Source organism: Penicillium samsonianum (genome assembly GCF_028829775.1).
Source record: "Penicillium samsonianum strain IBT 33392 chromosome Unknown utg000009l_segment0_segment0, whole genome shotgun sequence".
Taxonomy (NCBI): Eukaryota; Fungi; Ascomycota; class Eurotiomycetes; order Eurotiales; family Aspergillaceae; genus Penicillium; species Penicillium samsonianum.
In genome coordinates this window covers 25166-50697 of record NW_026643267.1, presented here as the reverse complement: position 1 = coordinate 50697, position 25532 = coordinate 25166, and the positions used below count along the sequence as shown (strand labels likewise).

Sequence of the window (25532 nt, the reverse complement as noted above, 5' to 3'; positions counted from 1 at the left end):
GAGATTATGACACATCTGCGTGGTGATCCACGTGGTGAGGGTCCGCCTGTTCCACAACTGAGGCCGTCTGTTGCGGCCATCAGTTCCCCGATAATCGCATTGAATTCATAGGTAGGGTCTGGGAGGACCCGAAAGGTGAGTAGGCTTGAGACCGGGGGGCCGGGTAAGAGGTTGACATATCGGTGGTGGAGGGGCTGATAGTTGGTCGAGGTACTGATGGTCTATGCTATCCCAAATTAGCTGGATAGTCTCCCATTGTGATTGAATAGTTGGCAGGCCATATTGCTGGACGTGTGCTCACCAAAACCTCCAAGTTTGGCGGTCAAATGCTTTGCACAATGTGACAAATGCGGGAAATTGAACGAGGACATCTCCGAGTAAGCTTTCTGGTTCTAAATAGTTCAGCAGACATACACCGACGTATGTTTCTGTGCGTGGAATTTTTCCAAACCACTTCTTGGTCTATGCTAGGCGAGAGGATGAGTGGCGCGGTATTATCGGGTACGCACGATTGAAGCTGTAACCTAAGGGTATCTATGCTATCAAGATATCTGGCTGACTCTGATTCATTCAGGCGTCTCATGTCACGTCGTGCCTTCCCTTTGTGTCAAAAATCGTCACCTACCCCAGTTTCCTCGTCCTTAAGCCACTGGGAAAATATAAATACCCCCTCCCCCTCCCCCATTTCTCACTCTTTTTCTTTCTTCTCTCCTCAACGCTCCAGGTCCACATTGCACATCGTGTTCCTGTTGTCCGAAGGGTATCCTGAGGGCACTGATGATCTTTGATGCGGTTCAGGTTAGGCTGAAATGAGCTGGGGCTTCGGTCCTGGCCCAGGCACGAAGCATGTGAGACGGACTGTCTGAAAGGACCTCCCTCGTGGAACCAATCGGGCTGTCTGACCCTCACCTCTGTGGATACTGACTATACTTTCTTGGGTTCTCCATTGACATTGGGAGCTGAACACTGTGCTCTTTGAGCCAATTTTTCGTTCTTTCCACGGAGATAGCTCTCCGTGGCTCCAGTGCCTATTCTCTCTTTTGTTTGTTCTCTCTTATGTTTGTTCCTATTGTCTGTTTGTCTGTTCCTCCTTTCTTCAAAGTTTTCCCCCTCCTCGCCCCCCTCCTCACCCCCCTCCTTCCCAACCCAGCTGCACGGGTCCTGTGTGCAGCAACTGAGCAAGACTTGCACCTTTACGTGGTGTTCAGGATGAGTAGCCTCTATGGTGAAACCAAGCAAGTCCTCATTACTCTGTATCTAGAGCTGCAATAGAAAGATTTCAAACCATAATCGTTGATCTTGTAAGGAAACATCGCAATGTGGACATTAAATTATTGGATACTATTGAACAACCTGCATGTATCACCCAAGTTCCCAGTTTGTTTAAATTTCGAATGCTATGAGAGTGCCAGTACCTTCCAAACACCCCGATGGACGGTTGTCATTGCAAGGAAGGGTGTTCAAGAAGATTATGGGTGTCCACGGAGCTGGAAAGACGAAGAAATTATCAAGTTTGACGACTAGATACGAGTTGACGATATTATTGAATGACAGCAAATAACTTCCAAGCTGAGTCATTCAAGGACTTTGCGGAAGTTCTCGCAAGTTACCTGTCTTTGGGCTCTTCTGCTATGTTTATGGCCTTCGAGGCTTGTGAGGTTGTAACATCGAGCACCCACAGTCTCCCGGATGTATTCGAGGTGGCTCATATTGTTGACTGGGGCGCACCAACACCAGGTATGGCGGTGTTGCGCGCTTGGCACGATTATCGAGTATTCTACAGGAAATGTATTACAGTGCGTAATTGAAAATTAGCTCAGCCACATAGGGGGTAAGTACTTAAGGCCCCAATTTTGTCTTTCTTGTCTTTCCACACTTCACTGCCGGTATTTCCTCCAACATGGACCCATTTGCTCAACTGCCCGCAGAACTGAACCAACAAATCCTCATTCATATCGCCGACGATTTTGTCGCTATCGAAAACCTCATATCCGCATCCTCTCGAGTCCACGCTGTCTTCCGGGCTCAACCCTCCATTATACATGACCTCATACTGGCAAACCCTATTACCAGTTTCCCCGAGATACAAAGACTGTGCTACAACATCAGCCTTATTCATACCTCTCATTACACAGATTTTGCCCACAGCCAACAAGTATGTGAGGGCACGCCAGATCTGGATTACAGGGCATCACTCGGTATCATCCACCTAGCTGCCGGAGTACAGCGCCTTGCCTGTACATGCCTGTCGCTTATACAGCAGAACTTTTCCTCGGCCCTTAGTGAGATACCAGTCGCCGGCTCTCTAAGTGGACCTGAGCGCGCAGAAAAAGCTCGGAAGCCCTTTTCATGGATTGAAGAATACCGCACGTACTGGTCCCTCTTCCATCTCCAACACTATTCAGCCCTTCGCAAAGCTGCAACAGGAAGCTGGAATTGGCCTGCACAATCAATACAGGACCTAGACGCATACAATATCTGGAATGAAATACTTAGCGGAAACGACGAGCAGATCTGGACGATTGCCGCCCTTCTGTCAGACCTAGGCCTCACCCCGTCCTATGGGCACTACGCCGAGGAGCTGACGAGATCTCGGTGGTTCAAAATGGATACGGAGGGAGCCGAGTCCTCCCACGCTGCCTGGGAATTCCCCGAGGCAACACCAATTCCTTTCTTCCACTCTTTCAACCTGCCCCCCAGTGAGTCCATGCCCATCTGGTCTCTGCCGCCTATACCCCCGGAAAACGAAGCAACAACATCGTCACGGTGGCAGCTTGCGCCAGAATGGCGCTCACGGGCACCAATGCATGTCAAGTACTTCCGAAGGGAAAACCGGATCGTCTCTCGAGCGCGTTCCCCTTCATTGGGCTTGAGCCACTTCAGGCCCTGGCGCCGCCTGGGGCTTGTCATTTGGGACACATGGCGAATTTACACAGTTGGACTGTGCTATTTCCCTTCCAGGGGTCCAGGGCTTGATCCGCCTAACCCGGATGGTAGCGTTTTTGAGGCGGGACACGAGAAACCGGATTTTGGGGATTTGGGGCTGAGATGGTTGGCGTTGGTCGGCCAGCTTCCAGGTGAATGAGAAAACATTTGACATTGGTTGTTCTCCGCGTTTTTCAAGATAGACGAGTAGTTAGTGGAACAGTAGAGTAGTTCTACTTCGTGACTATCGACCCTTCGACTGCTACACCACCCATAGTTAAATTATACCTCCTTCTACAGTATGTAGGTATGTACGTATGACTTGATTTACCCCGGCCCCTCGCATCGACAGCGATATGCAGGATACAACAACTATATAACTAGTTATAGTTATCCGTGTACGTACATGTAGGCGGCCGAAGAGCTTTACAATAACCTTGGAAACCATCCATTGATTTGCCATGGTATTACAAAGAGATGAAACAGTGCATCATTGAAGGAATGCCGAAAGGAAAGTTTACGAATACAACAAGATAAGGGAAAGTGCAGAGAAGAATACAATAAGTTATTTTCTAAATGGAAGTAATCGACCACTTGAATGCATGAAAACAAGTATGAGTTTGTTCAAATGAAAATTATAATTGGATCCAGAGGCTCCTTGGGGAATAAGATCAAAAAAGGAAGATGTATTCGAATGCGAAAATCTGTGTACAAGGCCTTGAAGCCGCAGATTTGGGGTTTGGGTCATGCCATACCCGTCTAGGCAATCGACAAAACATGACCTAGACCCGAGGCGTGTCAGACACGAACTCTGCAGGGGTTGTTTCCAGTCCAGCTGCTCCACCTAGAGCCCCCACTGGTCCTGAGTTCATCAAACCACCTGCAGTGTTCGCGGATCCTCGAGATCTGTTATTCCAGGGCACGCTGCCACCATGTCTGCCAGTTGTTTTGGGTGGTAGGGTTGCCCGATGCTACAAAAACAGGCCAGATGACAGAGACATCTCGTTGGGTTATATCCGGGTCCATGTGTTCGTTTATCTCCTCCACTCGCCGACTCGCTGCAGGTAGACGGCGCCAAATAAACCCAGTTGGAGCGGGTTTAGATAGCCCACCGACATGGTATATTGCATGTGCTCAGATTTGTAAAGCTTGTAGAGTCATTTTGTCGTCGATAGGCTGAAAATTGTAAACCCGCCAGACTCATGCTTGGCTCCCCTCCACTTGGACACCAAGCCACAAGCCGAGATCATTGATTCCTGAAACTTTTCTTTTGGTAGAACAGATCCGTCCTCGAACTTCCCAGATTGATGATCTTGGGACATCCATCGCGGTCCTTCTCGAGGCGCGTACATTCAAAGCAGTAGAATGCATCACTGATGCCCTCACCGCCGCAGACGACACACTTGTTCTGGTAATTTCCGAAAGAGCACTCGTCGCAGATGCGGACCAGGGTCGTGGGGCGCACGTAGGAATCGCAGACGGGGCATTTTCCGTCGCATTTGTCACACAGACGGCCGATAGAGATGCCGGGTTGCTTGCGGCACATGACGAGGTCGGGGTGGTGACGAGACATTGTGATTTGAGTGATGTAACAAGAAAATGAGAATAGTAAAGCTGTAGAAAGTGGAATGAGGTATGATTTGGCACTCGCTGGGACGTGAGAGGAGAATAAATGTAAGAGAAGGTAAAAGAAGAGAAGCCGACGGTGAACGCCTCAACTAAGTGGTCTGTGCACGTGATTATAAGCAGTGTGATTCTACGCAGCGTGTCGTCTCGTTAGTTTGCGCCTCTTGACCTCAGCTCCAGTATTTGACCCAGATCGGAGTCTATAACGTCGTTCATTTTCCTTTAATTTGTTTCTTTCTTATAACCAGCGTTGTTTGCCAACCAAGATGTCTGAAGGGTATGTGGTTCCCTTCATCCCGTACAACCCACGCGCAAGCGTTGTAATTGGAGCGCCCTAGCTAACATGCATGTTACTTTGACAGCCCTGAGACACTCGCATCGGCAGTGGCCGTACCCAGCCTGGACACCATCCAGCAGTCTCCGGAGTTGACAGCCAAGCGACGAAAGTCTTCAACTGCAGAATACGACGCTAAGCGCCAACGACTCAGCTCTACAGACAATACCTCCCCGCATTCTCAGCGGCGTCGACCATCATCCCCTCCGCCTACGACAGATGAGTCTGTAGAGACGAAGCCTACGAGACCGCGCGGAGGTCGAGACGAGGATCGCAAGCGGGGCCAGCGGTTATTCGGGGGGCTGCTTGGTACTCTCTCGCAGAGCTCAAGTTCGGCGGCACAAAGACGGCGCGCTGATATTGAAAAGAAGCAGCAAGAGAAGTTGAAGTCGCAAGATGTCGAGTACGGTGAATTGAAGAAACGGCGAAAGGAACAGCGTGATGAGATTCGGAGAAGGGAAACGCCGTTGTATGAGCGAGAAGCGGTATGTTCTTGTTCTATTCACTTACGTACCACCGGGGTATAGATTGATAGAAGTTTTTACTGACCTTTTCCATTCCCAGATGCAAACACGGCATTCGAATATGCTTGCCATGGCACATTTCCACAAGACACAGGCCGAGCCGGCTCTGGTGAGTTATGCTTTCCTATCCATATATGGTGACAATGAGCTAATCAACGACAGTATTACAAACCATGGCAACCCCGACCTGGCGACGATTCGGCGATAAAACAGCAAATCGAAGAAGCAGAGGCGACTGTTGCGCGAGAAGTCACCGAGTTCGAAGCCCGATATCCACCGGAGGCATTTGCGCCCGAACAGCCAACCCAGGTTGAAACACAGCCAACACAGCCAACACAGGCTGAAACACAACAACAGGCAGGCGAAGAACAGCCGCAAAAGTCAGAAGAGCAGCAACAAACAGATGGTCCTCGGGACCAGCCATCGGCTCCAGAGCACGAGGCGGATCCGACTAATTCAAAGTCTAAGGAAACGGCTCAGGGTGCTCCGGACACGGTGGGTGTAGACATTAATGACCAAAACCCCGATCTAGCTAAAACGGATGAAACCACTGCTAACGTGGAGGAAAGTGCCGTTCAAGATCAGCATGATGCCCACCGAGATGATGATGGAGGCGAGGTCGTTGAGGATAATGAGGACACTGTGATTTATTAGCTTGTAGTCGACCATAGTCGACCTTTTCATGTCAAATTATGTGGTGAGATGGCTTTAGTTCTTGAGGCCGACACTGACGAATACCCGGATATGTGTATGTGATATTCATCTTGGAACCGATTAGGCATTATCTAAGTCAATATGCCATGACCATTCGAAATATCCATGTATACTTTATCCCAAGTTACTTCAACGAGTCAAGGACATCACCAAGTTGAGTTCATCAAATCAACTAGGAAATCACCAGTTAAATTTCCGGCACATGTAACCTCGCATGATTCTTTCTGTTGCTCATAAAACCTACACCAAGCAATAATTAAGTCTGTTATATTGCACGCATTGGAAAACTGACCCAGGCCCTTCAGTCTGGCCAGGGCCACGGTTATCCAGGAAGGATAAGATCTAGCACGGGTTCTCTGTGGAATATGTGCTCTTCAGAGATGGTATCTGAGGATCTGATTAATATTCTGCCCCAGACCCGATTCTACCTTTGGTCATCTCGTCGGAAAAAGCAATTACCAAGTTTTAGACAATAACCTGGCGATAGTCTAGCACAGTGCTGCTATATTTACTACAGCTATCGGATCGATGCCCGCTGAGGCTCAAGAGTTTCCTGGCCTCATCAAGAACATAGTCTATCTATACAATAGCGATTTACCGGCCGGGGCGACGAGGTCTGGCGAATCCTCGCGTAGGACCCTGGTCTCGTGGCGGGGTGACTTCCTCTTGCAAACGATCACCGGTGATCTCGTCAGGGCCAGAGGCCTCAATCTACTATTTGTAAGCATCCAAACGACCAAACAATTACGACCATCCATAACACGGGGCACGCATACCTTTTTCTCGATCTTGAGTCCTTCCTGCTCAGCAACCGTGATAGCATTTCTCCGCGAGCTGGCGTGCATCATACGCTCCTTGATTGAAGATCCAGTGGGACAAGTGTACACGAAGATCACGACATCGGATCCGGGGTAATGATAGAAAGAATAACGCGGCGAAGTGGAGGAAATGTGTGTGGCGACAGAGTTCGCCTCGACTCCAGACTGGGAGTCGGCTAAGACGATCTTCTCCGTGGGGATATCAACCGTCTTCTTGAAGTTAGTCTCGACCCGGACCAGCCCTCTCAAAGGATGACAACAAGCCAGGGTAATAACTCACCAGTTGTACCAACCCACCATCCCGTAGATCCCTCAGCGCAGACTTAGCGCCCTCATCAACCGGCATAGAAACCCTCATCCCAGATCCAGATCCAGGTCCAAAAGTGCCGCCAATGCCAATGTCCCTCCCGGGGGTGCCATTCCGTGCCTCAGCCTCAGCCTTACGAACAGCCTCCAGCTCCCTCTCCTTCTCGCCCATCATATCTTCACGAGAGATAGCATTGGGGCCCTCGCCATCACGCTCGCGCCATGCATCCTGGCCCAGAACCTCGTCTTCCTCAGTAGCAAAGACGGTAGAAGCGAACTTCTCGGTGCCCAGCTCGCGGGTCAGTGTCGAACGAGTCGAGGCAAAGAGTGTCTTTGCTCGCACGGGCGCATTGGACGGGATGTAGGTCAAAGCGATGAGTGCGGCGGGTGAGGCATTCGATGGGCGCCGGAGGAGGAGGTAGATGGGGGTTTTAGGCTGGAGGACGGAGGACAGCTGGGGGAGGGCTGAAAAGAAGGCGTTTTCCGAGGGGTTACCCTGGAAGGAAATTGGGGCCAGTGGTGTTAAGGTCTCTGCTGTGATGGTTACCGGCAGACAGAAGGTTGAGGTGTCGGAGTTGAAGCGGGTGAATGCATCGTGCAGCTCCGCGGAGACTGGTCTGGTTGTTAGTGTTGGCTCAATGGGGTCTTGTTCGAAGTTCAAGATCAAGTGTATTCGAGTGTCTTACCTGTAATTCCTGACTGCATGATGCTGCACTTGAGGATGCAGCTGGGTTGGTTGGTTGTTTATGATGGGAGAGGGGGAGCGGTGAATGAGGGGCCGATGGCATGTCAGCCGTTAGGGCTGGCTTTGTTTTGACCTTTCTACATCTAACACGTCTATATCACAGAAAAAGAAACAATTCATCATTATCCTAACTCGGTAGGAATATGTTCTTGTGTGATCATTACACAAGCATCGCTGACTTGGTGTATCTACAACCACCGGGTCATTGACGGACAGACCCTAAACATCCAACTACTACACTAGCGAACGAGTCTTCAAGAGTTTTTTGAACATTCTCTATTTCAGCTCAAGATGCACCAGACAAAGCGCACCAGACAAAGTGGTATAGAAAAGAACTAACGCAAAGCACAAAATATTTACAAAAAAAAGAGCCGTTTCAACCGGCTTGCAATTGAATAGCTCTGTCCGAGACAGTCCAATGCGCGAAACAGAGGGAATGCAACTCCCACCATGCCAGATCAGGTATCACAATGCTTCCAAAAAAACAAGAAATTTTGGCACATTTACTCCTCGAACTTGCCACCAACGAAAGCCCAGTTAGAGCCCTCCAGTTTACCCTTGAGGAACTCATACACGGTGAAAGTGACAGCCTGGCCAGGAGCAACACGCATCACACGGGGGGTGATACCCTTGTAGAAAGCGCGAGTACCCTCCGTCTTGAACATATCCTTGGCAATCACCATGATACGGGAGACAGCGGATTGACCGGGCTCAGCACGGGTCTTCTGGAGGCGGGTCTTGATGGTGTCGATGGGAGCGTTCGAGAAGGGGCCGACAGCACCGGAGATCAGACCAATCATGGTGGTCTGGTAAGCGGGCAGCTGGCTGTTGCTGTAGTCGGGTTGCCAACGCTGCAGGGCAGCCTTCAGTTCCGTGTATGCGGTGAAGTTGGCGGCCTGGTTGGTTCCTTGTCGGAGGGCTGTCAGAGAGACACCGCGGTACAGGACGCTGAAGCCTTCTTCCTTGATCACGGTGAAAAGCGCGTGTGGGGCGCTGCGGTACTTCGGGGTATCCAGGGGGTCAGCCAGACTGTGGTGCTGAGCCTGCAGACGAATTTTGATGACTTCCATGGGGTTGACGATGGCTACGGCTTCGGTAACACCGGCAGCGAGACCAGCTGTGGGGATTGTTAGCTTTCCTGTTGGGCATCTTGAGGCTTGTTCAACTCTTCACATACCCAGGAAAGTGGCTTTGCTAGTCACGGCGCCTGTCTGCTTATCGGCCAGCATGCCCTTATATGACTCGTATGAGGTGAATCGAATGGCCATCTTCGGGATGATACCACCCAGCACGGCACCAAGACCCTTGTACAGACCCAGAGCGGTCTCCCTTTGCACGATTTGAGCACCGGTGGCCACGAACCCGCGTGGCTTAGCCTGATCCAGCGAACATGGTTAGCAATGGCTTCAACCGTCAAATGGCATGTTCTCGAACTCACCCCAGGTGCTGTGGCTCTCCTTGAAAGCTGCATGCGGACCTTGATTGTGTCTAGCGGATGGCACACGAGGGCCTCCATCATACCGGCACCACCACCAGCTAATCAAGCAAAAGTTAATAGCTGTACACCATCCCAAAAGGGGGAGTCTACTCTACCGATCAAGTTGACCGCGGGCGATGTGCGCTGATTGGCAGTTTTGGCGGACATTGTTTTCAATTTGTGTTGATATATATGCAGAGAATGTGCACTTTTGTTCACGAAGATTTCACAGAAATTCTTCAATTGGCCGTCTCGGAAATCGAGTTACGCAGATCTTCCGATTGTCGCAAGGGAAAGCCGAAATTGCGGAGAAGCGGAAGTATACAATCCCGGAGAATAAGCAGAAACAACCTGCAATTGGTAAAGATGGTATATCTGGAGGGTCTGAGGAAAATCAAGAGATCAATTCCAAAGATCTTTAATCCTTCAAAAAATAAAAAAGAGAACCGAAGTTCCAAGGGTATATGATTCACGAGGCGGAGTGGCGGCAGTGTGCCAGACTTTGTGGGGAGCTATGACGGGGAAGCGGAGGAAGCTGGACGAACGGAAGTGTATATGACCTCGCACAAATGAGAAGAACAGAGAAGAAGAAGAAGAAGGAAAAAAAGAGATAGTAGACTAAATGACTTGCCGAGGGAGGTCTCTATATAATAATTAAGTTCTATCTGTACCGAGTACGTGTAGAGCCACCAACACAATCCCGAGGCCTTCGGTAACCAGGGCGGCTCTCTATCCAGCGGAATGAATCACCCCAGATCTCCAATGATCTGATTTCACATGCCTTTTCCAAATTGTCGTCATAGTTTTTGCAGCTTGTGATTGTATACTTTATTTTCAGATTAGATTGTACAATGTAAAATGACACGTTTAAAATGCCCGTGCCTTTTCCAACTACATGTACATTATCCTACACGCAACCATACCCTTAGACTACACCATTCTAGAAACCCCTAATCTTTCCAGGGATCTAAATTACTCCGCAGATTTGAACAGTTCCGACTTGAACTTCGGAGGAAAGTAGCGAAATCCGCTGGCTATTTGCGGGTGATCTCGGGCCAACGCTAGAGCTCCTCTCAGCCGAGGTCCATATTCAGAAAGGTCATGGGACGTTCTGAGTCAGATGGACAATTAAAGTATTCGAAGGTTGAGCATGGGGCTTGCTGTAGGCTTGGCTAAAGGTGTCTTTATAGTCCGGGGTTTGTAGATTATTATAGAATGCACATCTGGGCAGATGGTGGTGACGTTGATAGAGCCGTCATGCTGTCGGGTGAACGTTTTACCGAATTTCTAGTTGCCCTATGGAACCTTGCATTCTATCGACAAGAGATCTACCTCGCTGCACGGAGAACAACGTGTGCAAGATATGAGATCAATAGTGTCGGCATGCTATATGTTTCAAGATTTTGACTCAAAGTACCTTCACATGCATCGCCTATCGCATTCGGTATCATTTGAGCCGATTGATAACATCGGCTACCCGATTTCGGCGACCCCATTCTGTATTTCCAGATTTGATGTTTGATATGCGAAGATGCAAAAGATACACATATCCATGATGATGGATCCTACAATGTACATTGTAGTTATACAACGTATAGCTTCAAATAGATGATGCGACTCCTGTACAAAGTACGCGCTATCGACTCCGATGGATCGGACTAACGCCGATTACGCAATTTTCAACTACCCCTACATATCCCCTACATACCCCTACAAGATCAACTCACCTTCTAGAGGCCAAATTATCCATGGGAGTACAATATCCATGTCCTCATTCCTAGAGTAAACAACAAAAAAATGGAAGCAGCCCGGGACACCGCCCAGCCGCGGTGGCAGCGAGCCCTGAAATGCATCGCAAGTCTAATCCTCCACCAATGGCTCCTAATCGGGATCGGTATCGTGTGCGCCCTCGCATATTGCTTCCCGAACGTGGCCAAGCACGGCGGCACCATCCGCTCCGAGTATAGCATCATGTACGGCGTGATCGCGATAATCTTCCTAATCTCAGGCCTGAGTATCCCGCGCCAGAAGCTTATCTCGCACGTCCTGAATTGGCGCCTTCACTTGATCGTGCAGGTGATTTCGTTTCTGTTTATCCCCGCACTGGTGCTGGCCATCGTGCATATTATCCTCGCTGCGGATCCGGGGGCAAGATTGATCGCGCTGTGCTGGCCGGGTATATCTTTACTGCTTGTATTCCGACGACGATTGCGTCAAATGTTGTTATGACGAGGTCTGCGGGCGGAGATGATGCCGCTGCTTTGGTGGAGGTCTTGTTGGCTAATATTCTCGGCCCATTTGTTACGGCTGCTTGGACTATTGCGTTGATGCCCAAGATGGTGGAGTTTGATCCCTGGCGGTATGGGGGTGGGGATTTGGGGAGTATGTATAAGGAGGTTTTTCAGCAACTGGGACTCAGTGTCCTACTGCCGCTGTTTATTGGGCAGCTGGTGAGGTGGACTTGGCCTGATCGCACTGCGTGGGTCATGCAGAAGACCAAGCTGCCTAAGCTGGCTACTGTCTGCTTGTTATTGTTGATTTGGTGAGTACAACTAGCTTTCTATACGAAAGCCTTGGTCCCTTTTTTTCTTCCTCTTTCTAACCCAACATCCTAAATATCAGGGCCACATTTTCCTCCTGCTTCGCAACAGGAGCCCTTCAAACCCTTTCCGCGCAGAGCATAGCCTTCGTGGTTCTTTTCAACATCATACTCTACATCACTTTAACGGCAGTGTGCTTCTTCTGCTCTAGACCACCGCGGATTTTCAGCTCCCGGCGCTGGTCCAAGCCCATCTTCAAGCGCATGACTCCGGAGGAAACTATTGCAGTGTGCTTTTGCGGGCCGGCGAAGAGCACCGCACTCGGTATCCCGCTGCTCTACGCAATGTGGCAGCCGGTTGATCTTTTCATAAAAGCGAAGACATCGGTGCCGGTGCTGCTCTATACCACGGAGCAGATTTGCGTGGCGCATTTCTTCGTTCAAATGTTCCGGTGGTGGCATGCTAGAATCGTTGAGAAAGAGGATTTGGATGACAGTACACGCGATGATATTGAGATTGGTATGGCTGAGGATTCACGTGAAGATCACGCTGGACGTGGTCATGAGCATACGACTGTTTGATACCCGTTTAGAATAGATTATTTGGTTTTCCTTCCTATGTGGCAATGGCTGCTCTTTGGACCGAGTCTTAGATTGTTTTTTTCTTTCTTTTGGTAACGAAACATATGCATGTTAGACTTATTCCGTGAATACCTGGGTCTAAAATTAGACTTGTAAGAGGTAGAGCCAGCCAGCTAACTACATTTGTACAATCTAATTCAATTGTCAAGATTGTACGCGCGTTTTGTCAAGACACTATCATTCTATTGTGAAGTAGAGAGACAACCTTGCCCAAGATATGAACCACTTCTAGCAAAAGCTCATCAAACTTCAAAGATCATGGACTGGCGTAGACAAGAAATAAAATCCCAATGAAAGTTCCACACAAAAGTGACAACATGAAGAAGCTTCTACAGCCAAGCAGACAAATCCTTTCGTTCCTCCTTGGTCTCTGGCTCAGTCTGTAGCTCAGCCAACCGCTCAGTAAGTTTTTTGAACTCCCATTGAGTACGATCCAACACAGCCTGGACTTCATCACGAGCAGCCTCGATTGACTGCATACCATGGTCTCTCAGATCATTTGTCATCGGACTATGATAAGAGGGAGGGCATAGCGGTGCAGTGACTTCATCAGAATGTCCATAATTCGATTCGCCTTTCCTACGTTGAACAGCATCACGTTCCATCCGCTGTCGGATTTTATTAATAAGAGCAGCTCTTCGTCTCGCGGAGCGCACAGAGAATGCTCTGGTAGCATCTGCCTGGATTGCATATGGCAACTACAGAAATATTGTCAGATCAACCTGTTTAGCAGATTCACTATTCACTCACCTTTAAGCAAAGTCTGTGACTTAAACGACAATAGTCACATCTAGAATAACCTGGTTGAATGGTACAAACATGGCTTGGATGTTTTTTCATGCGTCGAAAGCACCGTTGACATGGCAGAACGCGCTGCTCTGCTGATGGAGCAGTGAAACGAGACGAAGACCCTGAACTCAAAGATAATTCTCGAGCCTCAAGTGCCTCTTCTTCTGTTTGGTCATCGAGTTCAAGTACCTTATCCTGGGGATGGTCATGATATTCCAATGCCTCCTCTCTGATTTCATCCTTGATGGCGTGTTCCTTGCCGTCCTCTTCGAGTGCATCCTTGAGATCATGTTTCTTGTCATCCTCCTCTTCAATTTCAGCCTTGAAAACATGCTTCTTGGCCTTTATTCTGTAAGGGTTCGTCAACCAGGGTATCTCTGGGAGTTAAAAAAATATTTCTTTCTTTCTCTTTGATGAAATCCAGCAAGACGGAAGTTTACAAGGGTGTGTTCATGCGCGGGATGCATGCCGTATTTATAGCGAAACATGAGCATCTACAGTTTCCCATGAACCAAAACACTATGTAATCATGGCGACAAATGCATTGTGTATTGTCCACTCTTCTTTGTTTGGGCTTTTATGGCCTCCTCCTTGTTACGAAGAGTGTGTGTTCTTCATTCTCCAGCCTCTAGAAAGTCGTGTTATCTATCTCCCTTAGGCGAAGACAATATAGATATCAGCACAGGTTGGACTGCATCTTGTGCTCAAACTGACGCCACTATTGCAAAGCAGGTTGAGGATTAGACCACCAGAATGGTCTACAAGTTCAGCTTTGTGACAGCAGCGATGCACAATTTGTCCACCCCAACTCAATCCTTAGATAGCCAGACCCAGGGCAGCTTCCAACATAGGTCCAGCTGTTATTCCCGCCAATATTTCCATGATCTGCCCCATTATGATCATAGAATATGATCGCCAGAGTGATGTGGTATTAGTGCGGATATTTATGCCTAAAGAGGAGCCCTGGAGGTAAGTGGGTCCGGTATACTCCCGAGCTCCCTCTGGATGACGTCCATCTGCAGATACAATTGATTTATAATCTAAGGGAGACGAAATATCCAAGTTCTACAACATATTAACCCTATTTCTTCCTTTATTCTCTGTTACAGAAGCTTTGATATAACTGCATCCGTCAAAATGACTCTAAGCGGACAAACTGCCCTCCTTGTAAGTGGACCGCCATCACGACCCAATTCATATATTGAACTACTTCTATAGACCGGCGCCTCAATGGGCATCGGTGAAGCAACAGCAAGGGCCCTAGCCAAAGCCGGTGCAAATTTGATTCTTCTCTCTCGCTCCGAGGTAAGTGTCACACCCCACTGGCCACCAAGGACCCTCGAACATAGGAACTAACATACATGATACCCAGGACAAACTAGCCAAACTCACAGACGAGTTAAGCAAACAATACCCTCAGATTAGAGTGATCTACCGAACAGCCGATGTAGGAAACTACGAGGAAGTCGATGCAGCCGTCGATTCATCAGTCAAAGAACTCGGTGGCATCGACATCCTCATCAACAACGTACGCTAAAACCCAGTCTAAACCCCCCATTATCAAACTCTTCCAAGGTTTTATGGACATCCACTAACAAACCCCAAGGCCGGACTCGCCATCGGCGCACCAAACGCCTTCCACAACCTCAAAATATCAGACATCCAAACAATGATCTCAACAAACGTCAACGGCCCAATGTATGTGGCTCACTCTGTGCTAAACCGCAGTATGCTCTCGCGCAAAGCGGGGACGATCATAAACGTCACCTCGGTCACTGGCCTAGAAGTACCACCTTTTACAGGCGAAGCAGTCTACCATTCTAACAAAGCGGCGCAAGAGGCTTTCACTAACTCGTTGCGGAATGAGTTGAATGGGACTAATATCCGGGTGTTGGCGTTGAGGCCTGGTGTTGTTGCGGGACATTTCCATGCTCAAAGGGTTGGACATGACCAGTCGCAATATGATGAGTTTTTGGACGGATATACGTGAGTTTTTACTTTGCAGTTTACTCTATCCGGTTGAGGAGATTTGCTGATGGTGGTGTTGTTAGGCCGCTTCTTGCGAATGATGTTGCTGAGGCTGCTGTTTATATGCTCAATCAGCCTCTTAATGTCTCCATTAAGGCTTTGGATGTTGTTCCTTCGGGTGAGTATCCAAGTCTCTTATTTGGGAATATATTGGATATCTCATGTAGAAAACAAGCTAATGCAAATATTTCACAGCTCAGCGATCTCTTACCGTCTTTGATCGGCAATGGAATGAACGTACTGGACAATAAGCAAAGGCACTTTACGAAGGTTGCCTTTGAGAATTGCTGGCTGAAACAAACGAAAAGTCGGACTTTAATAAGAATAAATTCAACCACACCTGGTGGCAATATGATATGTATGCATAGAATACATGAACATAGAGAATCACAAAGGGAATCACAAAAGAAACATGTATGCAAAACAACCCCCAGGAACACTGGGGGGCCAACTTGATCAAGAAAAAATGTACATGATAACCATGCAATGTGCGCAGAGACCGAAGTGGCCTATATCTCAAATATAGCTCACTTTGACTCCCATTCCGGCCGTAGCTTTGACCTTCTGCCAAGCGCCGTCTGTCACCCGTCGGATGCGATCACGCACACCCTGCCGGCTCATCGCCATCAAAATACCGATCACGAAAAGTAGGGTGCGCACTATTGACATGGGATTCCCAGACACAGTCCGGATAATGTGACGGAAGATGTTGCGCAGTCCAGTGGCCACGGCCTGACTTGAGCGACCACGTGGTTCGACCTTGTCCTGCTTCTTGACATTTTTGGAGCCAGACGATGAAAGAGAAGTTCGTGACTTGCCATTTGGTGACTTGTCTGTCGATGGCCTAGCTCCTTTGCCTTTGGGAGAAGCTTGTGAGCGGTTTTTCTCAATCCCGTAGTCGACTTCGCTGGTACTGCGCTTATGCCCATTGGACTGTAGTCGCGCAGCGGCTGCCGCTGCTTCTTCGGCTTCGCGACGTTCATCCTCCCGTTGCTGTTCAAGCTCTGCATCTTTGGCTCGCTGTAATTCGACTGCGCGCATTTCACCCCGCTCCTTCTCTTCCTTCAGGCCCTCGAGAGTCTGTAGGAAGAGATCTTTGCGTTCTTCGTCGAGGACTTCGCTCAAATTGACGAATTCGGTCGAGTATTCCCACTCATCATTGCGGGGGAGGACGTGCAAAGTAAAGAGCTCGATGATCTTTACTCTAGCGGTTAGATCTTTCGGGGTATCGGCTCCGCTTGTCGTACGCAGAGGGCGTTGCTCGTAAACATCAGATGCATCCTGGAGACGATCCGTAAGGTCGAGGTTGGGTTGTCCATAGGAGGAGAGGTAAGTCTCAAGGCGCTGTTGGTTCAAGGATTGCGAAGAGGAGTGCGTTAGAAGGAGGGTAGCACTATCGTCACGTTGTTAGTAGATCAATTTGGGCCAGTGGGGTGAAGCCGAATACTAACAGGTTGTAGACCACTTCGGCATCCACCGAACCCTCGTGGCCTTGGTACCCGACCTCGACCACAGTTTCCCAAATTGCACCTTCTCTAACTTGCGAGGCAATTGATTTCCACTCCTTCAGGCCAAATTGCTTCTTTCCCTCCTCTGCGCCGAGATCGACTATTGCGCTGAGGAGGGTGATGTAGAGGTTCCACACCTTGATCCTCCACGTGCCGGCGGCTGTGGCGATCGGCGCAACCGGTGTTGAGCTGTCGCCATTTGTGTGCTGGTCCTCTGGTGCTGAAGGCGTAATAATCGGTTGAAGATTTGCGAGGGCTTCTGGTAAGCGCCGTGTGAGGTAAAGTTGGGAGGCTTTCTTGTATGTCTTGGAGCACAACTTTGTGGGGGAAGCTGAGGATGGGGCGTGAGAGTGAGACGACATGGGGGGTCCGTTAGCCATTGCGAAAGCCGGGATATCAAAAAGCAATCTTTATTTGCTTCAAAAAGTAGTAAAGAGAGTAATTATAAAAGGGAAACCATTCAATCTTGGAAATGAAGCGTGTCGGGGCTATGATCGGCTCTCTCGTTTTCCCTCGGCTCGTCCAAGTCCGGGGTCGGTCACGGGACTGGCCTGTGAGATCTATCCGACATCTCATGTTTATACTAGCTTCAGATTCTACCACTTCCTAATTTGTACTTGATTATACATTGACTGGTCCCTAGACAGGAGAAGATGTGCTTCGCCCTGGAAATTGACCACTCTAGGCCACTCTCCCAAATGTTTCGTTCGGTTAATGCATCACAAGGGGCGATTTACAAGGGTAACAGCCTGTGCTATTCCAATTGGACATTGGGGCAATAAAAAACATCACCGGAATGTTGCCTCGGTTATTTATATACTCGTAACTGAGAAAAATCTCAGGGCTAATATAGATCTTGCATCTTGTGAAGCTATATGCTGTATTTCTGAAGCAATAGAGAATGTACTTTTGGGACTTGCTAAGAATTTATTGACAAAAGATATCTATTACAACATCTTTAGAGAAGTAAGTCAGTGGTAATCTTCCAGGGCTTGGTGGCATTTAAAAGCTTTGAGATCTTCTATTGTATCACTATTCCCTCGGCTCTCTTTCTGCTTCTTACTTTCCTTCTATCTCAACTCTGATCTATGAGACTTGACAGCCAAGTAGACCAGCAAACTTTCAAGCTCTCAGTTTTGCGTCAGATCACCCTTTCAAAAACTTCCGCGCAGAGCAAGACTCTTTCTGATCAATTAAACTCGGATACCTGCCTTCCCAACGCATACTACTCTCCTTTCAGCTTGCAGCAATCCGGACTTCAACAAAGCCAATCAACAACTCTCCCCTTTTCGCCTTTTATCTTCATTCACTAAGCTCATACTTTCATGCTGTCCTCAACTTCGAACCAAGATGGATATCACAGCTGTCACCTTCCCCGATTGTTTCCCCTCCATCCTCAACGATATCTCCACCAGCTGCTTCGTGTCCGTAGACTTCGAGCTCTCTGGTGTGGTTTTCAAACCAAGTACCCCACAATCTCAGGCCCAGACTGTGCAGGAACGATATGTGGAAGCCAAGGCGGCCGCAGAGCGGTACCAGATTCTCCAAGTTGGGCTGACAACTTGTCATGAAGACAAGGAAAATGGTACGCAATTAACTCTAATTTAAGACGTTATATCGCTAACTACCTACAGCTACCTACACCCTGAAACCATACAACATAAATCTGAGTCCAATCACTCAGCATGAGATGGATGTGAATCGGGACTGGACATTCGGAAGCCGCTGTATGTCCGATATCTACGACGAATGTTGAGTATAACACTAACATCTTCCTGGACAGCAATGGAATTCTTGCTTGCGAACCACTTCAGCATTGACCACATGTGCACCTTCGGTGTCCGATACCTGTCTCGAGAGGAAGAAAAGCTGGCAATCAAAAGAGCTACAGAGAAATGTTACTCGCGGAATCCCGTCCAAGTTGCGGATATTAAAAAAGACGATCATGAATCTCTGGAGTTCCTTGAAGCCGTTCGGATCAGTGTCAATGAGTGGCTGGCCCAGGGCGAGGTAAGACGTTATATCAAACGTTGATCTGACCAAATCAATTGACATGTATAGAAACGCCGTGAGTGGCTCAACATCCCGCCACCCAGCAGTGTGCAGCTTATTCCAGGCCCCATACCTACCGGGTTGACCAGCATGCAGAAATGGCTGATACACCACCTTATCAGCAACGAATACCCCAACTTAACGTCGCGGGGTGCGTCAACGTTCGTCCAGATCGAATTGCGGGACCCGTGCAATGAGCAATCCACCTTCGAAACGAAATTGAAGGTCAAAAAGGAACGAGTCCGGAAGCATATCGGGTTCCGCTGGATCGCTGAAGCACTTGTTGGTGGAAGCCTGGAAGAACTCGAACCAGACGCTTTCCAACCTCTGATGAAGATAATCGAGCAGCCGACGTTCGAGATCGAGCAGTTGTCAGACAAAGTGAAGCACCGGCTTAAGGAGAACAGACCGGTTCTAGTCGGCCACAACATGTTCTGTGATTTGCTCTTCTTCCACAGATGCTTCCTGGGTCCGTTGCCGAATACCCTCGCCGAGTTCCAGACCGTCATCCACGATCTATTCCCCATGCTAGCCGATACCAAGTACATGGCCACCCATGACTGCGGCTCTCTAAACCCAATGTCTTCGCTCGAAGAGCTCAACACAACTTTAGCTGGAATAGAAAGCCCCAAGATAGGTAGGACATGAGTTATATCCTTGACAGCAAGCGAGCACAACTAACCATTTCGCAGAGATCGACCCTCGCTTTGCGAAGTACAAGTTCCGTAAGCGCACCCACGAGGCAGGATACGATAGCATGCTTGCCGCCATGGCCTTCATCAAACTGGCAGGCGATATACAGCGCAGCCCTTCACAGCCGACCGTCAAACCCGGACCACAGACGAACACGGCACCCAGTTTGGTTGCCAGTATCATGGCACAGCCTAGCAATAGTCAGAATTATCCTAAAAGTGAATTCAGCAACTTTTTTGATGTTGACACTGAGACCATTCCGACGATTCAACCATCTCAGATTGCTCGAGCGGGCACATCCCTAGCCGACACTGGTTCCGGGCGTATCACTCGCTTGGTCAACCAGGGTAAATTACTGCCCCGTCTCGGAGATACCTTCTGGCATACCTACGGGAACATACTGCGGGTGTTTGGTACACAGGAGAGGATGGTACAACTAAGAAGGGAACCACCAAAGCAGGAAGAGCTGCTGGTGGAGGTTTGAGGGCAGGTGGTGATTCATGGTCTTGAGGGAAGAGAATGCTTGCCGAGAAGAGAGACGGACTAGAGAGAAGAGAGAAAAGTTAAGGTAAAAAGGTAAAAAAATGGTAAAAATGGATTTCTATTTGAAGCACATAACCATAAGACTAAATGGGATGTTCGCGGCAGCTATCTAACAGTACGCCTTGATTTTGAAAGAAGGTACCGCTAGCGAAAATTGGCCGCGATCTCAGGAGGAGCTCACTCTGAGCACCTTTAAATGATCAACCGGCCGTAGAGAACTGGACGCAGTGATGATAAGAGATGCTTGGAGAAGAGAAGAAAAGAGAAAGTCGATTTTTGAAATTTAAACCCCCCGGGCGGTGACTAAACCTAATCGGGCCTGGCGACAACGTGACCTGGTTGGATCTTTTTCTCGGGGAGACAAGACACCGATCAGCCCCAAACACATTGCCATTCCACCCTTGAACATGTCGTCAGGATCTAATGGTGCACGGCGCGTAGCCTCGCTACTGCGTATGTCCAATTGAAGTTTTTGCCCGGATTATTTAGGTCCAAATACTGACTCCGCGCGCAGGGCCATCAATAATCGACTCCGGCGTCTGCAGAAGCTGTCAAGAGACCTTTGGCCGCCGCAGCTATTCCTCCGCAGCACCAGCGATCGAATCGACATCCGCATCAACAGCGTCTGACCCCGCTGTGAAGCCAGCCTACATCATCAACGCGGGTGTAGTCCTCTCCCGCCCTCCCCAAATCACCCGTGAACTCGAACCGTTCGAGAAAGCGTTCTTTTTCTACCAGAAGCGTCTGAACGAGCGTCTGGCCCTCCCCTTTACGAAATATTTCTACTTCAAGCGTGGAACACCAGCCGACGAAGACTGGAAGAGGAAGATCCAGGAACGCCGGACTGCCGCGCGTGACATCGGAAGTTACAACGCGTACGACAGCGATGCATGGAACGATGAGCTCCTGCTAGGCGCACAGGAGTCTGAACCTGAACACCAGGTTGAGGCTCTTGTCCAGGACGCAGAATCCACTGCCAATGCGACTTCCCAAGATACTAGCAAAAAGGAGGAAATCCCTCGGCCGTACCCTCGGATCACGGAGGCAGACAAGAAGAACGACCAAAAGAGCCTCGATCGTTTGCTTTCCCGCACTCTCTACCTCCTTGTTCAGTCTAAGGAGGGACACTGGAAGTTCCCCAGCTCGCCGGTGGAGACGGGCGAGACCCTTCGCTTGGTGAGTGCTATAACTTGTGTTCGAACCACTTTGAGTCTGGAAATTATACTAACATACTTTCCCCTCCTAGGCTGCTGAACGTACCCTCTCCCAGTCCGCCGGTGTCAACATGAACACCTGGATGGTCGGCTTCCACCCGGTCGGATGGCACTCCTTCAACCCGCGCCGCTCGAAGAAGGCAGACAGCGCAACCGAGGTCGAAGTTCCCGGAAGCAAGATCTTCTTCTTGAAGTCTCGTATGATGGCCGGCCAAGCCGATCTGTCCGTCAACACCCAGGACCTCAAGGACTTCAAGTGGCTCGCCAAGGAGGAGCTCGCGCAATACCTGAACACGCAATACTACAGCAACATCAAGAACATGCTGGCCGACCGGTAAGAGTCGAATACCGGGAAGCAGCTGAGGGGAGCTGGGTGAGAAGGAGAACGCGAGGTTCAAAGTTCTTCAGAGATGAAAAGGCATACTTGTTCCGATACTATAGCGCACCATTGGTGGCGCATTGCATATACTCTTATTGCGCATGCCATGTATAACTAGAATTTTCCTACACTGTCAAATCAATTTCATTTCATTTCAATGTTGATGTTGATATTAATATTCGATTCCGCGGTATCATCAACGCCTCCAAAAACGCCATGCCATGTAGAGTGAAACAAAGTAAAAAAAGTAAAAGGCACAACCGTCTAGATCTAACCCGCAAGCATCTCATGCCATGTTGAACTTCTGTCCCTGAACAATAGGCTGGTCCTTGGCCGACTTCCCCGCCAGATTCTTGCCGCACATGGCACAGGCTACATATAGTATCAATATCAGCATTCCATTTGCAACGAACAAGCCAAGGAAAAAGAATAGAGCAACATACCATTCCGCTGATAAGCGCACCGCTGGCAAAACTTCTTCCCCTGCTCCGTCTTCACCTTGCAGTTATCACAAGACGAAGCATAAGCCGCATAAGGATTCTTCGCTTTCGCGCTGAGGAGTTTGCTCTGGGAGGAGATGTCAGTATAAAAACTCATCCAAAATAATAATTTGTTTTAATCCATAGTATCGACCGGCAAAATTTAACACATACCTTTCCGATTCCCGTGGCGCCTAACGTCGACTTCGTCTTTCCTTTGTCTGCGCCGCCACCGAGTGTACTAGACGGCGAGCCGTAGTACATGTCGTTCTTGCGCTTGACGCCGGGCGTGGCGAGCTCGGTGGCTTTGAGCTTCTTTTGGCATTTTGAGCAGACCATTTTTTTTCGCTTGCGTGAGAGGTGAGAGGGGAGTTGTTGATCGAGAGAAAGCTTGACGGCGAAAATGAAGATGATGTTATCGCGGGTTCGCGCCACCGCCTGGTCTCTTGCCAAGACGTTTTGTCTACTTGCTTCTTTGCATTTTATGGGTTTCTTTTTTTGGGTTTCATGTGTTTTTGAGTTTCTAGAGTATTATTTGAGGTATACTGGAAATATGGTTTGTATGATAGTTCATAAGAAAAAGGATCACATTGCTATTATTCGCGTCATTTGGGTATCAACATTAAACAGTCGGCATATACATTAAAAGAGAGTATCACTGTGAATGGAAACTCTCACAATATCAAAAACATGGTGAAATCAACCAGTACATCTCAACAGAATCCGATCTTAACTTCAACCTTACTGAGGCGAGACGTGGTGCGGTTGATGGTGCGGGTGAGACTGAGGCTGTGCCGAATGATCCAGGTAAGGAGCAACGCCATATGGCTGCTGTTGAACCGGAGGGTATTGTCCTTCGGGGGATTGAGCAAGGTACTGGGGTTGGAATTGAGCGGGAGGGTACTGAGGCTGGAACTGAGGTGCCGGATACTTCTGCTCGTCGCCGAGGTTGCGCCATTTCGCACAGCACAGGAGAATGCCAGTGTAAGTGCCGACCCAGAGAACGAACTGTATAATGCCTTCGGCGGCGTTTAGGTATATCGGTAGACCATCATAGGTAGGCATTAGGCTATAGCGAATGTAAATGATGGCCAGGGCGGAAGACACTGCGCACCAGGAGATGGCGGCGGTGATGAATGCCATAGCGGGCATCTGAAAATGGCCAGTTAGTTGTTGTGCTATGTATAGAAAGTACATATGTATTGGGGTAGGACTCACCTTCGACACAAAAGAATTGCTGCGAGCCTTGATAGCCACGAAGATCCCCCAAGCGAGTATCTCAGTGGACAGCACCCAATAGACGATATATTCCGCAGCAATCAACTGTGTCCAGATCCACTGCATATCGTCATCGTATGTGGAAGTCACACTTCTCACGTAAGAAGCGACAGACATGCCCCATTCGGCAAGAGAGACCAGGAAGATAATCGCAAGGGAGATATAATGGATGATGGTCACTGCCACATGCGGCTTGCCGGAGGCTCTAATAAGGCCCAGGAAGCGATGGATGAGATTCCAGAAGACATAAAAGGTGAGACAGATCGCAACGAATTTGAAGAAGTCCCAGAGCATCAGGCTGATCAAATAGTACTTCGTCACCTCCGCCTCGGCGACATAGAGGGCTTCCCATGCGACGATGTTAATTTGGGAGCTAGCGAGTGACCCACGGGTTAGCGAATTGTTTATTTTAGCTCAGGTCTTTCCACATACCATATAAAGGAAGTCAGGGCGCAAATAAGTCCCTTCATCGGGAGACTGCGATTCCTGATCGTGCATGCCCAGATGAGGAAGGCGACGAACGCGAGAAGGGAGAGGATATCAAAGGCAAATTGGGTGAGAAAGAAAGTCTTGTATCCGTCCCGGTAGTAGTAATCCAGTGACAGCCAGACTGTCTCGCTCCATGGATTGTCGTCGCGATAGTAGCTTGAGGAATAGCCTCCACCGCCGCGTCGAGGCGCCATTTTTTGCAATTTGGTCTGCTTAGTTCTGAGGAATCTAAGAAGTTCCCCAGTGTTTACGAAATGGACGGCATTTAAGTACATATGCAAACGGATCAGGGGGGCTCAAGCAAATTCTCCATACGGGGTGCACTAGCTTGGATTGAGGCTTAAGGGTCTTCAAATACGAAGCCAAGAAGTCGATGGGGCGGATTTGATTGGCCCGAAGCTTATACTTAGCCTCGAAAAGGCAGAGAGCTTCAAAACAAAATACGAGTTGACTTCGCCTTGCTGAATTTGGGGGGTTTTCGGTTTTTGGCCCCCTTTTTGGGACCTGCACTTCGCCCCGTGCATATTCGGCTACGGAGTACGGAGTACATCGGTGCATATTAGCGCGGGGCGCTGAAGTCTTTGAGATTTGGAATTCAAGAGGAAAATGGGCGGAGAAAATGTACTTTGTATGTTGTATTTGACGTTAGGCAGAGAAAGATGTAAGAACCCAGTGAAGTTGCGCCCGAATATGCCAACACATCACCGTTAAATGACTTGGAAAACAGAGAAAGAAAGTCGATCACAAGCTAAAGCCTTGGCAGTCTATAAAAAGAAACATGTCAGCTGATCTGTAGATTTTACTTCATTTTGCACGAAATAGGACGGAGTAGGTGAACAATAGAGATATAGGTATAGAGGGGAGAGCGAGAAGACTAGGTGTGGGGGGGAGAGCGTTTTAACCATTTCGGCAGAGGATTCTTATAGTACATCTTATTATATCTTACATTATATCTTACATCTTACATCTAATCCACCAGGATTCCCCATGAAACATCCACGATTACCCTCTTCAGCCTCGTGCAGAACACCCCATAAGTGGAGAGCGAAACCGAGTGGCTGAGTCTGCAGAGAGCAATAAAATAAAAAAAACCGAAGCCTATTTGCCTATATTTTCCTGTAAGCCGTCAAACCACCGACCAGGGAAGATCCCAGGCAATTCTCAGCTCCCGCCGAATCTGAGTTCCACCCAGTTCATGCGTCCTGCATTGTTCCGATCGATCCTCGATATGTTGAAGTATAATCTCTCTCTTGCCACCGGGGTGTGGATATGAAACATTTCCAACTGCGTGTTCTTTCATTCAGCTCTGATTAGTGTCAACTGCACACATTCGCCCTATTCCTTGTTTTGTGCGCCCCCTTGGGTCCTTTTGGGCCTAAAGGGACCTTTAATTCTCCTCTTAGAAGCTCCGTCACATCGTGATGGGTCCT

General features: G+C 48.8%; 13 protein-coding genes across 13 annotated transcripts; 6 read left to right on the top strand and 7 right to left on the bottom strand.

The window, feature by feature from the left end:
- Window positions 1-1900: 1900 nt before the first annotated feature.
- On the top strand, window positions 1901-3085 carry N7471_013085 (uncharacterized protein; the record flags this gene model as incomplete). Its single annotated transcript, XM_057285804.1, has 1 exon — window positions 1901-3085. The coding sequence occupies one exon, from the start codon at window positions 1901-1903 to the stop codon at window positions 3083-3085; it is 1185 nt and encodes a 394-aa protein (XP_057129129.1).
- A 1086-nt stretch (window positions 3086-4171) lies between these two features.
- N7471_013084 (PHF5 family protein) lies at window positions 4172-4498 on the bottom strand (the record flags this gene model as incomplete). The annotated part of the gene is made up of 1 exon (XM_057285803.1): window positions 4172-4498. The coding sequence occupies one exon, from the start codon at window positions 4496-4498 to the stop codon at window positions 4172-4174; it is 327 nt and encodes a 108-aa protein (XP_057129128.1).
- A 319-nt stretch (window positions 4499-4817) lies between these two features.
- N7471_013083 (uncharacterized protein) lies at window positions 4818-6063 on the top strand (the record flags this gene model as incomplete). The annotated part of the gene is made up of 4 exons (XM_057285802.1): window positions 4818-4828; window positions 4914-5370; window positions 5450-5518; window positions 5572-6063. 4 exons carry the CDS (start codon window positions 4818-4820, stop codon window positions 6061-6063), a joined length of 1029 nt encoding a protein of 342 aa, XP_057129127.1.
- A 654-nt stretch (window positions 6064-6717) lies between these two features.
- Window positions 6718-7952, bottom strand: N7471_013082 (twinfilin; the record flags this gene model as incomplete). Its single annotated transcript, XM_057285801.1, has 4 exons — window positions 6718-6834; window positions 6900-7151; window positions 7222-7859; window positions 7934-7952. The coding sequence occupies 4 exons, from the start codon at window positions 7950-7952 to the stop codon at window positions 6718-6720; spliced, it is 1026 nt and encodes a 341-aa protein (XP_057129126.1).
- A 135-nt stretch (window positions 7953-8087) lies between these two features.
- Window positions 8088-10014, bottom strand: N7471_013081 (putative succinate:fumarate antiporter (Acr1)). The gene is made up of 4 exons (XM_057285800.1): window positions 9586-10014; window positions 9431-9528; window positions 9170-9368; window positions 8088-9109 (listed from the first exon to the last, which is right to left on the bottom strand). Exons 1-4 carry the CDS (start codon window positions 9635-9637, stop codon window positions 8496-8498), a joined length of 963 nt encoding a protein of 320 aa, XP_057129125.1. The 5' UTR covers window positions 9638-10014; the 3' UTR covers window positions 8088-8495.
- A 1252-nt stretch (window positions 10015-11266) lies between these two features.
- Window positions 11267-12590, top strand: N7471_013080 (uncharacterized protein; the record flags this gene model as incomplete). The annotated part of the gene is made up of 3 exons (XM_057285799.1): window positions 11267-11483; window positions 11546-12011; window positions 12092-12590. 3 exons carry the CDS (start codon window positions 11267-11269, stop codon window positions 12588-12590), a joined length of 1182 nt encoding a protein of 393 aa, XP_057129124.1.
- A 389-nt stretch (window positions 12591-12979) lies between these two features.
- On the bottom strand, window positions 12980-13906 carry N7471_013079 (uncharacterized protein; the record flags this gene model as incomplete). The annotated part of the gene is made up of 3 exons (XM_057285798.1): window positions 12980-13348; window positions 13401-13814; window positions 13880-13906. 3 exons carry the CDS (start codon window positions 13904-13906, stop codon window positions 12980-12982), a joined length of 810 nt encoding a protein of 269 aa, XP_057129123.1.
- Window positions 13907-14576: 670 nt separating this feature from the next.
- On the top strand, window positions 14577-15718 carry N7471_013078 (SDR family oxidoreductase; the record flags this gene model as incomplete). Its single annotated transcript, XM_057285797.1, has 6 exons — window positions 14577-14606; window positions 14658-14744; window positions 14812-14967; window positions 15046-15425; window positions 15491-15585; window positions 15663-15718. The coding sequence occupies 6 exons, from the start codon at window positions 14577-14579 to the stop codon at window positions 15716-15718; spliced, it is 804 nt and encodes a 267-aa protein (XP_057129122.1).
- Window positions 15719-15927: 209 nt separating this feature from the next.
- N7471_013077 (peroxin-26 Pex26-Penicillium chrysogenum) lies at window positions 15928-17438 on the bottom strand. The gene is made up of 2 exons (XM_057285796.1): window positions 16919-17438; window positions 15928-16860 (listed from the first exon to the last, which is right to left on the bottom strand). The coding sequence occupies exons 1-2, from the start codon at window positions 17353-17355 to the stop codon at window positions 15984-15986; spliced, it is 1314 nt and encodes a 437-aa protein (XP_057129121.1). The 5' UTR covers window positions 17356-17438; the 3' UTR covers window positions 15928-15983.
- Window positions 17439-18325: 887 nt separating this feature from the next.
- Window positions 18326-20204, top strand: N7471_013076 (CAF1 family ribonuclease; the record flags this gene model as incomplete). The annotated part of the gene is made up of 5 exons (XM_057285795.1): window positions 18326-18560; window positions 18610-18702; window positions 18759-18985; window positions 19037-19664; window positions 19720-20204. The coding sequence occupies 5 exons, from the start codon at window positions 18326-18328 to the stop codon at window positions 20202-20204; spliced, it is 1668 nt and encodes a 555-aa protein (XP_057129120.1).
- A 437-nt stretch (window positions 20205-20641) lies between these two features.
- Window positions 20642-22020, top strand: N7471_013075 (mitochondrial 54S ribosomal protein mL46). The gene is made up of 3 exons (XM_057285794.1): window positions 20642-20716; window positions 20778-21439; window positions 21510-22020. Exons 1-3 carry the CDS (start codon window positions 20671-20673, stop codon window positions 21813-21815), a joined length of 1014 nt encoding a protein of 337 aa, XP_057129119.1. The 5' UTR covers window positions 20642-20670; the 3' UTR covers window positions 21816-22020.
- Window positions 22021-22142: 122 nt separating this feature from the next.
- N7471_013074 (cysteine-rich PDZ-binding protein) lies at window positions 22143-22674 on the bottom strand (the record flags this gene model as incomplete). The annotated part of the gene is made up of 3 exons (XM_057285793.1): window positions 22143-22228; window positions 22300-22423; window positions 22510-22674. The coding sequence occupies 3 exons, from the start codon at window positions 22672-22674 to the stop codon at window positions 22143-22145; spliced, it is 375 nt and encodes a 124-aa protein (XP_057129118.1).
- Window positions 22675-23076: 402 nt separating this feature from the next.
- N7471_013073 (uncharacterized protein) lies at window positions 23077-24296 on the bottom strand (the record flags this gene model as incomplete). The annotated part of the gene is made up of 3 exons (XM_057285792.1): window positions 23077-23487; window positions 23554-23986; window positions 24046-24296. The coding sequence occupies 3 exons, from the start codon at window positions 24294-24296 to the stop codon at window positions 23077-23079; spliced, it is 1095 nt and encodes a 364-aa protein (XP_057129117.1).
- Between the last annotated feature and the right edge of the window lie 1236 nt (window positions 24297-25532).

Coding starts and splice junctions, on each gene's coding strand:
- N7471_013081 (XM_057285800.1), bottom strand. CDS start 9,637: ATGTCCGCCAAAACTGCCAATCAGCGCACATCGCCCGCGGTCAACTTG. Junction 9,529..9,585: donor GCCCGCGGTCAACTTGATCG/GTAGAGTAGACT, acceptor TTGCTTGATTAG/CTGGTGGTGGTGCCGGTATG. Junction 9,110..9,169: donor TAGCAAAGCCACTTTCCTGG/GTATGTGAAGAG, acceptor CAATCCCCACAG/CTGGTCTCGCTGCCGGTGTT.
- N7471_013077 (XM_057285796.1), bottom strand. CDS start 17,355: ATGGCTAACGGACCCCCCATGTCGTCTCACTCTCACGCCCCATCCTCA. Junction 16,861..16,918: donor GCCGAAGTGGTCTACAACCT/GTTAGTATTCGG, acceptor ACGTGACGATAG/TGCTACCCTCCTTCTAACGC.
- N7471_013075 (XM_057285794.1), top strand. CDS start 20,671: ATGTCGTCAGGATCTAATGGTGCACGGCGCGTAGCCTCGCTACTGC. Junction 20,717..20,777: donor GCGCGTAGCCTCGCTACTGC/GTATGTCCAATT, acceptor CTCCGCGCGCAG/GGCCATCAATAATCGACTCC. Junction 21,440..21,509: donor CGGGCGAGACCCTTCGCTTG/GTGAGTGCTATA, acceptor TTCCCCTCCTAG/GCTGCTGAACGTACCCTCTC.